The sequence below is a fragment of the Haliaeetus leucocephalus genome, unplaced genomic scaffold, assembly GCF_000737465.1.
Source record: "Haliaeetus leucocephalus isolate CR32 unplaced genomic scaffold, Haliaeetus_leucocephalus-4.0 Scaffold373, whole genome shotgun sequence".
In the NCBI taxonomy this organism is placed as follows: Eukaryota; Metazoa; Chordata; class Aves; order Accipitriformes; family Accipitridae; genus Haliaeetus; species Haliaeetus leucocephalus.
In genome coordinates, this window is record NW_010972809.1 from 2994951 (window position 1) to 3010973 (window position 16023).

The following is a 16023-nucleotide window of genomic DNA, read 5'->3' on the forward strand; positions in this document are numbered from 1 at the left end:
TGAGGCTGCACCTTGAATCCTGTGTTCAGTTTTGGGCCCCTCACTACAGGAAAGACATTGAGGTGCTGGAGCGTGTCCAGAGAAGGGCAACGAAGCTGGTGAAGGGTCTAGAGAGCAAGTCTTAGGAGGAGCGTCTGAGGGAACTGGGGTTGTTTAGCCTGGAGAAAAGGAGGCTGAAGGGAGACCTTATCGCTTTCTACAACTACCTGAAAGGAGGTTGTAGTGAGGTGGGTGTCAGTCTCTTCTCCCAAGTTACAACTGATAGGACAAGAGGAAATGGCCTCAAGTTGCGCCAGGGGAGGGTTAGATTGGATATTAGGAAAAATATCTTCACCGAAAGGGTTGTCAAGCATTGGAACAGGCTGCCCAGGGAAGTGGTTGAGTCACCATCCCTGGAGGTATTTAAAAGACGTGTAGATGGTGTGCTGAGGGACATGTTTTAATGGTGGACTTGGCAGTGCTAGGTTAACGGTTGGACTTGATGATCTTAAAAGGTCTTTTCCAACCTAATTGATTCTATGATTCTGTTTGAATTAATTGACTTCTTTCTTACGTGCTCAGTGTAAGCACTGCCTCGGGATGGAGCTGTGGCACAGACCCCTGTTTGGTGAACCTGCACACCTGGCAGTGCAGCTGATTTTTTAGGCTGACTGTGTATGTTTCATTTGGGGGGAGACATGTCAACAGTAGAAAGGTAAGAAATGCCTACCACAATTTCTTGTTTCTTTTGGTTCCAATCGTCTAATGGGTCCTCAGAGACAAGTGCAGACCAGGAACGTGTAGGTGATGGCTGACCAGCCAGAATTTCACATAAGTCAGTGTGAAGTCCTGAATCCAGCTGTTACTTTGATGGTGGGCTATGACCACGTTGTTTGTTCCACTTGTTTCCAGCTGGAAGACGTTTGTTGCAGCCTATTCGCATGTGAAGCATGGTCTGTTCTGGTCTATATAGTACTGCTGTATCTTAAACATGACGCTATCCTCTCTGAAAACACTCAAGATACCTGTGGGCATTTGGGGAGGGAAGAGGGAGAAGCATTTGAAAACCATCATGTTGTGTCTACTCTAGAAAGATGATGGTCCTGAGGAATTTTTCAGCAGTGTTTCTTTCTTGTGGGGTCTCCTTAGTTAGCAACCAGAAGGAAATAAGTGGATTCCTTATGGTATTCTCAAAGCCAAGTGTTCTTTAATTTAGGACCTGTTCATGACAGGAATAACTTCACTAAGTTTGAATAAAAACTCAAACTAGTGTGCTTATAATCTAGGATTGGAGGTTAGATAGCCAAAGCTTATGCACCTGTTCATTCAAGATCTAAGCTTTTGTTGTGTGGAGGTATTCTAACAACTCTAAACAGTTGTGATAATTTGCTGTTTTCTTAATGAATTCAGTTTTCCAGAGTTCTGTATCTTGGCAGTTTCAGTTGTGGCCTAAAGGTGATGGTGCTGATGGCATGTTTTCCTTTGACGAGAAGGAGCTGTGAGGATCTTGCCTTTCTCCATGAGCACTTTCTCCCTGACTCTGGTTTGTTCTCAGGCCCTGTGTGGACCCCCCCCCCTTGCTGAAGGAGTGCCCTGGATGGCCCTTCAGACTTCTGGTCACAACTTCTTCAGAAAAAATCATGGGAAGGCTGGAGTGACAAGATACCTCCATACAGCCTGACTGCTCCCTCTGAGGTCTTGTCTTGACTGTACCTGACAGCACAGTAATGTAGGTGTAGTCTCCTTGAAACCTTCTGGAAAACCTCCCGTAGAGGAGACTCCACAACATCCATTGACAGCTTCTTCCAGTGTTTTCGTTTTCTACTAATGAACAAGTTTTCATAGCTGTGCCTCAGATCATTGTTGTAGACAATTAAAGGTTTTTTTTTCTCCCACTTTTCCCAGTGAACATGGAAGGAGCATTTACTGTCTCTTTTCAGAGGAGCTCCTTATGCATCAAAAGACCATTACAGAGTTGTCCCATAATCTCTTTCAGACTAAATAAGCTCAGCTCCCTTGACTTTTCAGTAAAGATCATATTTTCCAAATACCTGAGGACTTTGTGCTCTCTTAGACTTGTTCCACTGTCTAAATTTTTCTCACAGTGTGGGCCTGATGCTGGGTCCAGCCCTTCCTAGGAAAGCCTGTGCTCCGATCTCTTGCTTTCAGCATTCTTGATAATAGATCTCAGACAGTGATTTGCATGCTCACTGTGGTCCTCAAATGTTACTCCTCCCCTACATGGATTTGATTTGTCCTTCCTAAAAATAGCACTTCCTCTTATTGTAGAAATGTTCTGAAATAAGTTCTTCAAGATTGCCTTTGATTTTGACCGTGTCTCCAGAGTCCTTACAGCCCCTTCCAGGTGTGTGTCACTGACAAATTTTTGATAATTCAAGTTACTGATGGAACTACTTGGTGGAACCGAGGTCAAGACAAGTCCCTGCAGAAAGTCACCTGAAATGCCCTCCCAGGATGACTGTACTATGACAACGATAACTTCTCTTGAGGATGACTTTATTTAATCCCCTGTGAAGTCTCTTCAGAGTAATTATGTCTAGGATGTGTCTCAGGAGCTTGTTTGATGGAACATCACGTGGGACAGTGACTGGAGCCCTACTGAAGCGGAGGGGCTTCTTTACCTGCTCAGCCAGGTGTCTGTCAGAAGATGATTAAATTAGCTTGATGTGCTATTTTGGCAAAACGATGGGTGGGGTTTTTTGGTTTGTTTTTATTAATTTTTTGTTTTTAACACTATCTTATTTTTGTGTGTTTACAAATTAACTGTTTGATCTTTTGTTACAGAATGATTTTAGGGTTTGAAGTTAGGTAGACTCTGCCTACCCTCAACTTATTTCCAGGAGCCATGCCCTAAGTCATCTAGGTACATTTTAGCTTACTGGGGTTGCCTTCCTAGCTCTTTTGCTGAAATTGGTTATGTTATATATCCGGTAAGTATTCAGTCAGAGGTACTTTTGGTGAAGGCTAATGCAAAAGAAGTACAAACGCTTTAGCCAAATTGTTGCATTTGTTTTCCTTCCTTATGTGGTGGTTGATCTCTGCTGTTCTTTGTTGTCTTTGTATTTTTAAAGTGTTTATAAATTTTTTTTGGTTTAATTTTATGTCTCTTGCTAACTGAAGTTTCTTTAACTCCTTGGCCTTTCTGATTTTACCCATGCACGCTTTTGCTGTTCCTATATAGTTGCCCTTAGTCACATAACTGTGTTTCCACTTTTTACTGTGATTCTTTTCTAATTTTCCAGTCATTAGAGAACTTTGTGAATAGACATAATGGCCTGTGTTTTGTGCCCTTCCTCTGAGTGGGAATTGCTTTGGTTTGCTTTCTCTACTGTTGTCACATCTTGGAATTGAAAACTCATTTCATGATCACTGTCACCAAGATTACATTCCCCTTCCAGTTCTCAGTCAATTCTTCTCTATTAGCCTAGATGAAATCTGTAATCGATGTTCCTGGCTATTTATAAAGCCAGAGATGTTCAGTGCTGGTTCTGACTGCTGCAGGCAAGAGGCAATGTCTCAGCAGCTCTCTACCCATGTCTGTGGTATGAAAAAGTGCTGTAAAAGTCAAACGCAGGCCTCCATTTCAAATGCAGAGTACTGCCTAAATTTCAAGGGAAATGGGTAAATGTATTTCTGTTAGCAAGTGTTTGCTTTCCAGATGATATCTCATATGTCTTTGGAAAGCTCAGGGTAGAAACTCATGTCATCAGCTAACTGGATTTTCCTTAAGTGTTTCTACTTTGGAAGCACAGGAAGGACAAGAATATGGATGGGTTTTAAAAAGATGTTACTCCTGCTCCAGCTTCTGGAGCACAGAGGAGAAAATGCACAGTAAATGCATGTATACACATACTTGTGTGTGTATTCAGAATCCCCAGGTTCTAGTTTCTCTTCCACAAGTCACTTAATGCAAGACCCTACTATGATCTTTTCAGTCTCTATTTGATCCCTATTTTATAACATTTTATCCCTACTTTATAAGTGACTACAATTCTTGCATTTATTTGAGAGAAGCTGCCATGCTTACTAATTTGGCAAGGATTTTGAAATCCCACAGGGAAGTATTATAACTTTGCAGGAATGGTGTTATTCACCTGAGCACTGATGAGGGGTGATTGTACTGTATGCTTTCACTTTGAGCACTTTTATCAATGTTGCTGATTTTTGGATGTGTTTTTCTGCACTCACAGTAGTTTAAGGAGGTTAGAAGACAAGGTTTAAACTTGTTTAAATGCTGAAATTTGTTTGAGGTTTAAACTTGAACTTCATTTTCTTAGTAGTGGGGCTTAGCTTTGGCAGTGCTGGGCTGTCAGAATTCTCTTCGAAGCTGAGGGTTGCTTTCAGTGCTTAATGCATCTTATAGTTAAAATATAAATTTTAGTTTCATAGCTGGGTTCAGAGGTCTAGCAGAAAGCAGTGGAGTCTAGCAATTCTAAGTTGCAATGGCACATTAGTGAGTGATGAAAATGATGTAATAAAATGTGTGTCAGCAAAAGATATCAAACTTTTTAAAAAACGCATTGAATCACTGCATACATTTTTATTTCAAATGAATTACTTCAGCAACAAGATGCCTCCCAAGATTTAATAGGTATGATACACTGGATCCTTCATGGCCATCCTGATCTGCTGGGTGCATAATGTATTCAGTATCTCTTTTTAGATGTATGTATGTATAAACAGGAGGTTGGTTTGAATCTCAGTGTGTTTTTTTTGTAAATCATGCCCATTCCAGTTGGAGGAGATAGTATATGCTGGCAAGTTTGTCTGTTAAGTAGTAGTAAATTGTGTGTGCACTTAAGGGAAGTTGGGTGGGAGAGAGATAGCGCCAGAAGGCCAGAAAAGGAGATAATGAAAGTATTAGTTTGTAAATTAGACTGCCTATGTTTTGTGATATCATAACAGGCTTTCTGGTAGACAAGGAAGGGGGTAGCGCAAGCAAGGGACCTCACCCTTCTTCCTGCCAGAGGCTTTGTACCCTCCAAAAGCAAGATTGGCTTTCTGAGGACTTTTTGGTTCATTCTTTAAAAAAATACTTCTATTTTATTTGTTTATTATAGATGCCCAGTCCCTCCTCTTACCTGGGTGAAAACTGTTATATGAAGATTGTACAAAGGGGCCAGGAGTCAGGATTGCAGAATATGGTTGTCCTGCGACTGAGATGCCATGGCTAAGTGGTAACACTATTAATTTACTCTTCTGTTTTCTGTTTCCTTCCTTCTGCCCCCCCCCTGCAACACTCCTGGCACTGCAGGTTTCTAAAGTCAATGGGATCACTCGAATGTCATCTCCGAGTGCAAATGCAGCCAGTGCCAAAAAGATGAGAGAAGTCAGACCTTCACCGTCCAAAACTGTGAAGTACACTGCAACAGTGACAAAGGGAACTGTCACATACACCAAAGCCAAGAAAGAACTGGTCAAGGAAACCAAACTAAATCACCACAAACCCAGTTCACCTGTCAACCACACAATCTCAGGGAAAATAGAAAGTAGCAATGCAAAAACCCGCAAACAGGTGCTATCCCTTGGAGCATCCAAGTCTAACAATACCGCTGTTAATGGTGTAAAAGTCAATGGCAAGTTGAACCAAAAGACATGCACTAAGGAGGTGGGGAGACAGTTGAGGGAGGGGCTGCGCAATTCGAAGAGGAGGCTGGAAGAAACGAATCACATAGACAAAATACAGTCGCCCACCAAGAGAATGAAAGGGGCCGTCAACTTGGCAGAAGCTGCCAGCAAAAAGGCAGCCGTAGAAAAGCCTTTGCTAAATGGACACCTTAAAAAGGAAGTGCCAGAGAAGAGTTTGGAAAGAAATAGGCCGAAAAGAGCCACTGCTGGAAAGAGTACGCCAGGGAAACAAGCACATGGCAAAACTGAAAATGCCTCCTGTGAAAATCGTTCTACCTCTCAAGCGGAGTCCTTGCACAAGCCACAAGACTCAATGGGAAAGCACGAAAAGGGCAGTAGTAAGTCTGGGTGGGGGATGCTGGGGGAGATTCCCATCCTTAGGCCCTCCACCAAGGAATTTCATGACCCACTGATATACATTGAGTCAGTCCGAGCTCAGGTAGAGAAGTATGGGATGTGCAGGGTGATTCCTCCTCCAGACTGGAGACCTGAGTGCAAGCTAAATGATGAAATGCGGTTTGTGACACAGATTCAGCACATACACAAGCTAGGCAGGCGCTGGGGACCCAACGTGCAGCGGCTGGCCTGTATCAAGAAGCACCTCAAATCTCAGGGCATTACCATGGACGAACTCCCACTCATAGGTAAGGGCTGTGGTTTCATTGGCCTTTTGCCGCTGCTTGTTAGTGTCCGTATACAACTTTATGCTCCGTTTGCCTTTGTGCTTAACTGAACCCCTGTTCAATTAACACTGCAGAGCTCTGGATCTCTCTTTTTATCTGTTGGTCAGGCACGATGCAGGTAGGTTGTCGGAGAGCTTTCCAGAGAGACTTTATGTCGACACTTCCCCCCTGCCAGCTCTTTAGTTCACCCAGGGAAAAAAAATGCTATGTGGGGTCTTGGTCTCCAGATTTCAGGATCTTCTCCTTTCCCTGTTGTTTATTTTTGTAGGTAGTACAACTACGGATATTGGTAGCCCTGGTTTATATGTTGCCTCAGAATATTTTTCAGACCTTTCCAAAGATGTTTTCCAAACAGGTTGCAATGCTGCCAAGCCTTAATACAAATATTTTTTTCCCCTTTCTTTAAAAGCATTTAACCAAGGGGGAAAGAAAATATCTCAGAACTGACTTATATTTGGGTACTCAGACACTTAAAATCACAAATTTGCAGTGACCTGCTGACATTTAACAACCATTAAGTGTCAAGAATAGGCAGTAAAATGTGGTTGATTGCAAAATGGAGGTTTCATTATTTCTCCCAGCAGGTGTCTGCCAGGGCTAATGCCTGAGTGAGAATCACTTATTTAACAGAATTCTTGGTTTATGGTCTGCTGTCAAATATGACACGTGACAAAAATGTGACAATAGTTTGTAAAAACATGACAACAGCAGCATACAAATGAACTATTGAATGAGTCACCTCCATCTCTACTGCCTTTGCAGCCATGACGTAGTAACAAACTTGTGGTTTTAATTTTTGTTAGCCCTTCCCTTTGTTTTTGAAGTGTTTTGAGTCAGAGCTCACAGGACCTGCATGTTGCAACTTGAGGCTAGAGTTTTGCCTTTGAGGCATTATCCGATCAGAGGCAGCTATCAACACTACTTGGATTAAAGGACACGCTTTTCTGTTTAAACTGTTCACAACACTTCCCCTCCCCCGTTTTCAAACTTTATTTTATATCACATGTGGTAAGTAAGTGAAAATGCATAAAAGCACACAAAGAGATTGCAGAGTTTATGGTGAACCGATGCAGGGCACAACAGAGAAATGACAGAATTTGAGGAGGAGAAATGAGGGTTAGCACTCTGTTGCAATAGCCGTGCAAAAACGTTCAAGGAAATCTGAAAATTAAAATCACTCAAGCAGCAATAAGTGAACATTTTGTATGCCTAATGTATGCAATGGTTGTATGCTAATAGAGAAGAATAATGAATTAAATTTACATTGGCGAGAGAGAGAAGAAAATGTGCAAGACAGCTCGATTAACGCTCCTGGAACAATGTTAACTTTTTAATGAAATACCTTAACTCGGCATTAAGATGGCATTACTGTTAATTATTTGTATTATTTAAGCACCTAAGAGCCTAATTAATAGGCAAGGATTCTATTCTGCTGGGTGCCATATAACTGGAGCAAACAGTGGTCTCTTATAAAATTTGCATCTTAGGTATCCTTTCTGCAGTTAATTTCCTACCTATCTTGTGTTTAAAATTAAAAACAAAATGGAGAAAAGAAGCTGGAGATCATCAGTGTACAAAGATGAGAAATCTGTTGGTTCCACCAGGAAAGATAGAAAAATAATCTGTAGTGATAAATGCACACTTATTTAAGTAGACCTGCGTACATATCCCTCCTTTCAGGGCCAAATCACGTTTCCATTGAAGTAAATGGGAGTTTTGCCAATGACTTGTGTAGTGCCAGCATTTGGTATTAAAGGCATACCTGAAGATGTAAGTTTTTTTTGGTTTTGTTTTGTTTTGTTTTTTCAAATGAGCTTGCTTACTGGGCAATTTAAAAATATTCCTAATTTAGTGAAATTAAGACTATTTAAAAAAGACAAAAAAGTCAGATGCTATTTCTGCATAACATGTTCTAGGTCTCCTATTTAAGCCATTTTGCTGTAGGTGCTTATAAATGGGTTAAACTTTTTTTTTTCTTCCCCCCTTCAGTCTGTCAAGAAAAGTTTAAGCAACATGCTTAGGTCAATTCTGGAAAACATCAGCCTGAGATATAAATGCTTCCAAAAGTTATGACTGTGTGAAATGGAATTATAATTGAGACCATTTTGTAAACCTTAGCTGTCGCTGGCCCTATGGAGGATCTGCCAGATATGCAAGGCTCTGGTTGAATGATGTGCTACTCGAGCTCTAATATTGCAGAGTGATTATGAGCGATCATTCCATGATGCGGGAGAAAATCACATTTCTTAAATATCTCATAAACAGTGTTGAAACTAGGCCCTTAAGCTGGGTGTGCGCTATTTGTCCCACTGGAGAACATGTATAACATTAAACCTGGATCACACTTCTTTCGAAGTTAGGAGTATGTTACTCAACTTTATGTAGGTCACTGAATCTGTTGGGATGGAAAGCCATCTTGAATTATGCCTTCAGCTTATTTGTGAACAGTGGATATAAAACTCTAGACCGAAAAAGTAACAGCCTGTATTAGAGGCCAGCTTGAAAGTTATTTTATGGTGAAGATTAAAGAGGAAAGAAAAAGAAAACCTTTCAAACTTGTGGGGTTTTTTCCCATGGTGTTTACCTTTTCTCAGCTTCAAGACTTAACCATTTTGACACCATCCCCCCCCTACTAAACTGGATAAATCTGCTACCCCATGACCCTTGTCATATGCTCCTCAAGGCTTTACCCTTGGTTTTAGCTGCAGCCAAAATCCCTTTTCCTCTTTTCACACCTTTGCCCAGCACTGTGCGGGCAACATTAGTGAGCAGCCTCTGGTACTGCTCTGCCTCGGTCACAATCGTTGTCATCCCAAAATGTTGCACACAGGTTTACGCTGCTGAGTCTCCCTCCTCCCTGGCTTGGCACAAGTGGTAGAAATGGGGACAGTGGATGGAAGAAGGAAAATTGGGATCAGCTATGAAGTGTCTGAGATGCAGCACAGGGCGGTTTGAAGAAAGTAATACTGCTTGCACTAGGAATCCGCAAGATGATATCGCTGGCCCTTAAGATGCTGCAGCTTTGGTTTGCTGTAGCTAAACCAACAGTAAATATTTACCATAATGTTGCTTATTGCACTTCTCTGTTGTATAATAGCATTTTTAAGTGCTCTGAAATGGCTATGGCATAATGATTTTTTACTTTTCTCAAAGAAAAAGGGGAAGGAGAGACAATGTGGCAGCAGCGATGTTGACGCAAGTTTTGTATTAATTCTCTTTTTTCCTTCAGCAGTGCCCTGTTGAATTGTATGTGGTCTTTGGTCCGTTTCTTCACTCTTTCTATTGATGATTTATTTCTGTGCTTTGAGAGTATTTATGATGTTTCTTTTATTTTTCCTCATCTATTTGGCTGCTTTTTATGCTGCAGTTTGTATAATACTCCATTTTTATTTTTTGACTGGAGCGTGAAATGTGCTAGTCATCTCAAAACATACAAACCCATAATGGAATATAAAATATGGATGGCCTCAAACTGGAAAAATAATGTGTCTCGAACTTTTCTATGCAGTTGCAGGCACCAACGCCCCTGCTTCTTTTGGATTTTTTTTTTTAAGGATTTTTCTACCTGTAGTGAAATTAATGATCTTACTGTGCTCCTCTTAAATACTAACTGTACTGAAAGTGTTGTGCAGACATTAGATAATCAATGTTTGACCTCCAGAAGGGACAGGTACTTGTCTTTTTGATTGCCAGTACCCATCTTGCCAGTCGTTTTGCTTCTTCCTGGTATAAACCAGACACGGGACTGGTGGCAGGGGAGGGGATGGTGGGAGTGTGTGGGCTTTTAAAGAGCTGGGCAGCTCTCATCTCACCGGCCACTGGGTAACAACCAGGGGAACGACGTGTATCAGGAGATAGCTGGGGGTGCTCTGAGAAGAGAAGGGAATGAAACTTGAGGAGGAGAGCAAGTTTAACCATAGGAAAGGCTATTGCAAATAGCAAAATATGATCTGCTGAATGGCTTAAGCTAGCAAAACAGTGGCATGTGCCTGTCTTTAGCAGGAGGCGTACGAGATAGGGACAATCCTGCTCCGGTGCCCAGGTGACTAAAGCTGTACGGGTGGCACGTCCCGTATGTGCCCAGCTTGGTAGCGTGCTTGATGCGAGCCACCCGCAACTTTTCCTAACCTGCTCCTGTGTTTCCCTTTCCCCATCTCTGCTGCTTGGCACACGTGGACCCCAGGAGGCTGCGAGCTCGACCTGGCCTGCTTTGTCCAGCTGATCAACGAGATGGGGGGGATGCAGCAAGTGACTGACCTCAAGAAATGGAACAAGCTGGCAGACATGCTGCGCATCCCCAAAACTGCACAGGACAGGCTGGCCAAGCTGCAAGAAGCCTACTGCCAGTACTTGCTCTCCTACGACTCCCTCTCCCCCGAGGAGCACAAGAAACTGGAGAAGGAGGTCTTGCTGGAAAAGGAAATCTTGGAGAAGAGGAAAGGACCTTTGGAGGGACATTCGGAGAATGCCTACAAGTTCCATTCCTTGCCCCGGTTTGAGCCCAAAAACGGACTCATCAACGGCGTGATTCACAAAAATGGCTTCCGCAACAAGTTAAAAGAGGTCGACGTCCCACTGAAGACAGGCAGGCGGCGGCTCTTCGCTCAGGAAAAGGAGACCACGAAGGAGGACGACGAGGAGGAGGAGGGAGTTCTTAGCGACTTACACAAGTGTATATACAAGGTAACAAGGCGGGCTCTGCCGATGTTGGTTTGCAGAACTGATGATGCTGTCGTCTGGGTGGCATCCAGGTGCAAACTCAGCCAGCTGAGGGTAGCTGATGGCCTGCAGTGCCACCAGTGGCTATCGCAGCCGGCCAGTCTGGTGTCTGTCCTGATCTGCCTGGCTCTCGTGGGGTGTCTGGAAAAGCTGGAAGGCGTTACTGTCATAACGAGATGCGCTGGGCTCTGCCCCCACTTCGTCTCCTTCTGAGAGGTTCCCCGAATAGCTCTGCCCAATTATCCCTGCAGACACAGTTTTTGTTTTCATTTTCTAGTGACATTTAAAGTAATGTTCTGCTCTCTCATTCCTGCTTCTTGCAAGTCTCTTGTTGAGTGAAGTAGTGCTCCACATCAAAACTAACATCACTAGAAATACTATTACATTTAGAAAGGGCAAATTGAAATGCAAACAACATTTTCATCTGCGATGCCAGATTTTACTCAGCACTAACAGTCACATGGACGCTTAGTCCTCCACATATCAAGTACATCCATTTATGAAGGAATGCTGACTCTTTCACTGTATTTTATTTGGCAGTCTCCTACTCTGGAGCAGGACTTGGCACTGCAGCTTGCAGTGCAATTTTGAGTTGTGTTGAATTGTGTAGCCATGCTCCGAGAGAAATATAGCATTGAGTGTCTGTGCCCGGTAAAGGAATACTCTGTTCTTCCCCTTCCAATCTCACTTCCATCACCAGGAAATGAAGCCAGATAGCCCAAAGTGGCTTATTGTTAAGCTGTTTAGGGACTGCATGAGCTCATGACTTGAGCTTTAAAAGCTTGCTTCAGGTTTCTTTTTGCAGCCTGTTACTATTTGTCAGCCCCAAAGTTCTTTTACTGGGGGACTCCGGCCTCAATCCCACCTTTGAAAAGCGATCTCTTTGCCATGCTGCTGTTGGAGAGAAGCTTATCTAATGACAGCAGCATTTGTGAATAGTGAAGTGGCATTTCTGTGCTTAATATCCTGTGATTAATGATGTTAAATGAAAAATGCGATAAAAAGCTGTATGAACCACTTCAAACTTAGTGGGGAAATGCTTCCCATCTTCTTTTCCGGTGCAAGTCCCAAGTTAAAGTTTAGCAGGTACAAGGTAACTCAAAAAGCAAGATTGGGATTTGTGAGAAGTATCCTGATCAGATTTAGAAAATAAAACAAGGCAAGTAAGCAAAGCGCAGCTAGTATAACCAGCCTGAGTCTGCTCAGCCCCACGCCTTTACCGCAAAAGGCTGAGAGCTCCCAAATTGCTGCTGCTGCCCAAAAAGCACCGGCAGTACCAACAGCATCAGACCCTGTACGAGTCCAACAATACCCGGTAGAAATACTTCTGTTCTGAACATAGAAGCTGTTAGAGACAAGCCTGGGGGCCGGTGCTCTCCGCCCCCACCAAAGCAGCTGCAGCACATGGAGCCGCTCGGGCAATGCCTGAGGTTGTCTGCCGTGGTGCAGGCAGCTTCCCGGACACTGGGGCTTGCCCGTTGGAATCCCGTCCCACGCTCGTCTGCGGTGCGGAGACTGGGGACTGCTGTCACAGGCGACGGACCGGGGACAAAATCTGCGGTGGGTTTCTGGAGAGAATCCCTGCTGTGGAGGGCCCCGCGGGATGCCTGGTCAGTCTGAGTGCGGAGGCGCGTAGTTTCATTTTATAGCACTTGGGGGAAAGCCCTGTAGAAGGACTGATGCATGAGAACTGGTTATGTCACTTAGAGCAAGATGTAGAAATAGGAAATTATGCACCAGAGTAACCCACAAGACTTGTAAAATGACTATAGTTCATCACTAGACTTTTTAATAAGACTGAGGTGAGGTGATGCTGGCTTACAGATTTAAGTAAAGGGTACTTCATGGCATTTTATGAAACAAGCCTTTTAATCCTGCATTCTCTGTTTTTCTTGAATGATGGTATCCTTCTCTGTCTGTGGAGGGGAGGGTGTTCTTTACCTGTTAACATGTTTCTGAGAAAATCTGAAATTTGTTTAACAGAACATGTCCTCATGTTACAGTTTCCACAGATGATGGGATTGTAATGGTTCCTTTCTAAAGCATATTGCTAATTCTAATTAGAAATAAAAAACAGAGAAAACAAAAAAAACCACCCACCCCTTTGATAAATGCCCAGGTCAATAGATTGAGGGCTGCAGGAGAACATCATAATCGTATGGCTGTTGTCCAGTTTAGGCCATAAAGTCTGTGCTTCAGGCCACGAAGAGGCTGTACGTTTAGGATTTTGCACAGTAATTTCTGCAGTCAGCACGTGCTTGAGCTGGAACATGTTTTTAGAAAGAGACTTCTAGTTTTCCAGGAGCAGTTACCACCATATCGCATGTCAAGGTTGGAGTAAATCTCCTTTCTGTTCGGCTGACTTTCTGCCAGGGCTTCCAAATTATTTTCAGTGTTGCTCCTTTCCAGGCTGTAAGGCCTGCTGTGCTTTTAAGTGTGTGCTGCAAGCTGCCGTGCTTGCTTTCTTTACTCCTAAATGTATGGCTTTTCTACCTGACTAATAAATTGTTGTTTTTCTAAGTATGTGAAGTAAACTGTGGTCATCAAAGAAGGATCTGCTGCAAGATTTTCACTCTTTTCTTTACCCAATTTCAGCTCTGAAAATATTTTAAAAATCTGTACTGGAGCTGACTGAAAACAGCATTTGTTTCCATACAGAACAAACTGAAGGCTAATTAGCAGACCTGTTAGAGGGACATGCAGAAGAAATCACCAATGCCAAGTTTTACCAGCCTTCACATGAAACTGTCCCAGAAATCCCATGCTGAGCTCTCTTCAGCTGGGTACTCGGCGTTTTCAGACTCTGCTTAACAGGAGTCCCTCCTTCCCTCCTGTGACTATTGTGAAATCTCTGTTTGCTGCTCATATTTATGGTTGCTGTAATGTCTTTGACAGTCGTAGCGTTGCATTGTCCTTCTCTGTGCCTTCTCTCCAGGATTGGTGGTGATGGTGATGCTCTGGGTTGGCTCTCATGGCCGATGCAGAGGCCGTGAAGAAGAATCAGGAGAGGAAATAGGAAATTTTGTTCTTTAAACCTTCTTCTGTCATATTGTTGCAGCAACAGAGACTCTGCTCAGTAGCTTGAAGCTCCCAGGACAGTTGTTGAACTGCTGAGATATTTTTGAGGGCGTTGAAAAGGGTACTTTACATCTTCAGCAATTCATTTTGTGTTCTGGTTAAAATGCTTCATTACAACAGTTCAAATTATTTTCTGAGTTGGCATTAGAAAATTTTACGAGATTCCTCAGATTAAAAAAACCAACCAAACAACAAAAACAGACAACAAAACCCCCTCAACCATTTAATTTGTGTTACAACTTTTAGGAGACCAAGAAGATAACAAATTCTTGATAGAGTAGGAAATGGGTATATGCAATTTTAAAGGGCTAAACTGTTCAGTTTTTCCACTTTCTTTTTTCTTGCTTGCTGCATATCTGACAAATGGAAAGACACAGTTAATCTTGGAAGATGAGTCCTTATTTTTCTGTGTAAGATGAGAGGAAGAGGCAAGTAACTGAAACGAGGAAGCTGCTGCAGACCGTGTGTTGGTTTGTGAGCAGTGAAGTCTATGCTGAAGTATGACGACTGTTGGTGCGGGCCCTGCATTTTACGAGAGGTTTTGTTGTAAAAGGCTGCCTTACAATAAATGATTCATGAGAGCATTAAAAGATGAAGGAAATTGCTTATTGTATCGCAGAGCATCCAACTCGGAAGTTTATGGGAATCAGAGGGCCCCAGGCCCTGGGCATTTCACAAACTTTTTTGTTACAGCTAATTATGCTGCATTCAATTAAAAAAGTGACAATGTTACAACTGTAGGAGCATGGCAAAGTGATAGACTTGGCCCCTGGGGGAAAAGCTGCTTGTATAGTTGTTTCTAGTTTACTCGTGGGCATAGTTCTTAAATAAATTAAATACAAGAAAAGACCGAGGTGGTTTGGCAGATCTGTTTCATAATTGAAAAACTAGAAAGGTAATAGTCTGAGTAATAAAACAATCATTTACATGGAGCTTTTAAGTCTGTGGTTGCTCAGATGGGCAACCAGTGGACACGATGGGAGTTAGAGGAAGGAGCGGTAGATCTGGCGAGGGGGCAAATATTTTCAACTTCGTGTTTGCAGAGTGATGCTAGTCTCTGCCTGCAGCGGTGCCCACAAACCAGTATGGCCACAGCGACCTACCAGCTTTCGTGGCTCACAGCTTCCCAGGATGTTTCTTCTGCCCTGGAGCGGAGAAGGTGATAGGGGTGTCCCTGTCTGGGCATACCAGTATGTCTGGGCTGAAAGAAGCAAGCGGGTTCTCATGCTCCTACCTTCAAAGCTTTCAGAGGATGCTTCCCAGAGCATCTGGTTTTATAGGTATGTGTGAAAGCAGGTATGCAGAAACTTAGGTATAGCTTAAGCAGAAAAACAAGTCAGATCCTCTTCTCGTACAGCTCCTGCAGCAGTGCCAAGAAAGAACGCACTCATTTGGCAATTTTACTGTGTTTTCCTTTTCTCAGCCTTGTAATAACAGGTCCTGGTTCCTTGCATTTGAACTGCTTTTATTGAATTGAGCATAACTAGTTTTTGTAAGCCGGTGATTACAGTAATCTTGGTAAACTCTACTTTTTGTGACCCCCTTCCATCACACACAACACTAGTTTGATGCTGAACGTTTCTGTGAATTTCCTAAGTCTTTTTCACCTGTTTCTCTGTATATAAAGAGTGTAGCCACATGGTCCTTTGATCACGTATTGGATTTGATTGTAAAATGCAGGTAGGGTTGCCTACTGGGTCCTTTACAACCTGTCATAGAAAGCTGGGGCACATCCATCTTCTGTATTTGTCAAACGCAGAGCATTGTGCTGGACAAAGCAGTGTACGTGGCCTTCTGGGAACACTCAGTTGGCTGTTTAGGTGGTTCGTTTGGTGATTCGATGTGATTAAATTTCTGTATCTTTCGAGTTTCCCTCAGATAAGAAATGAGCTTTAGACGCACACGTGTTCTGGAG

General features: G+C 42.9%; 1 protein-coding gene across 3 annotated transcripts in view; it reads left to right on the forward strand.

Annotated features, from left to right (window-relative positions):
* Nucleotides 1-16023, forward strand: part of JARID2 (jumonji, AT rich interactive domain 2) — a 222511-nt gene that overhangs the window by 185813 nt on the left and 20675 nt on the right. For all 3 annotated transcript variants that reach the window (XM_010573172.1, XM_010573173.1, XM_010573171.1), the window contains 2 exons: nucleotides 5255-6272; nucleotides 10495-10994. In XM_010573172.1, coding sequence (XP_010571474.1) covers nucleotides 5255-6272; nucleotides 10495-10994 — 1518 coding nt within the window. The remainder of the gene's footprint in view (nucleotides 1-5254; nucleotides 6273-10494; nucleotides 10995-16023) is intronic.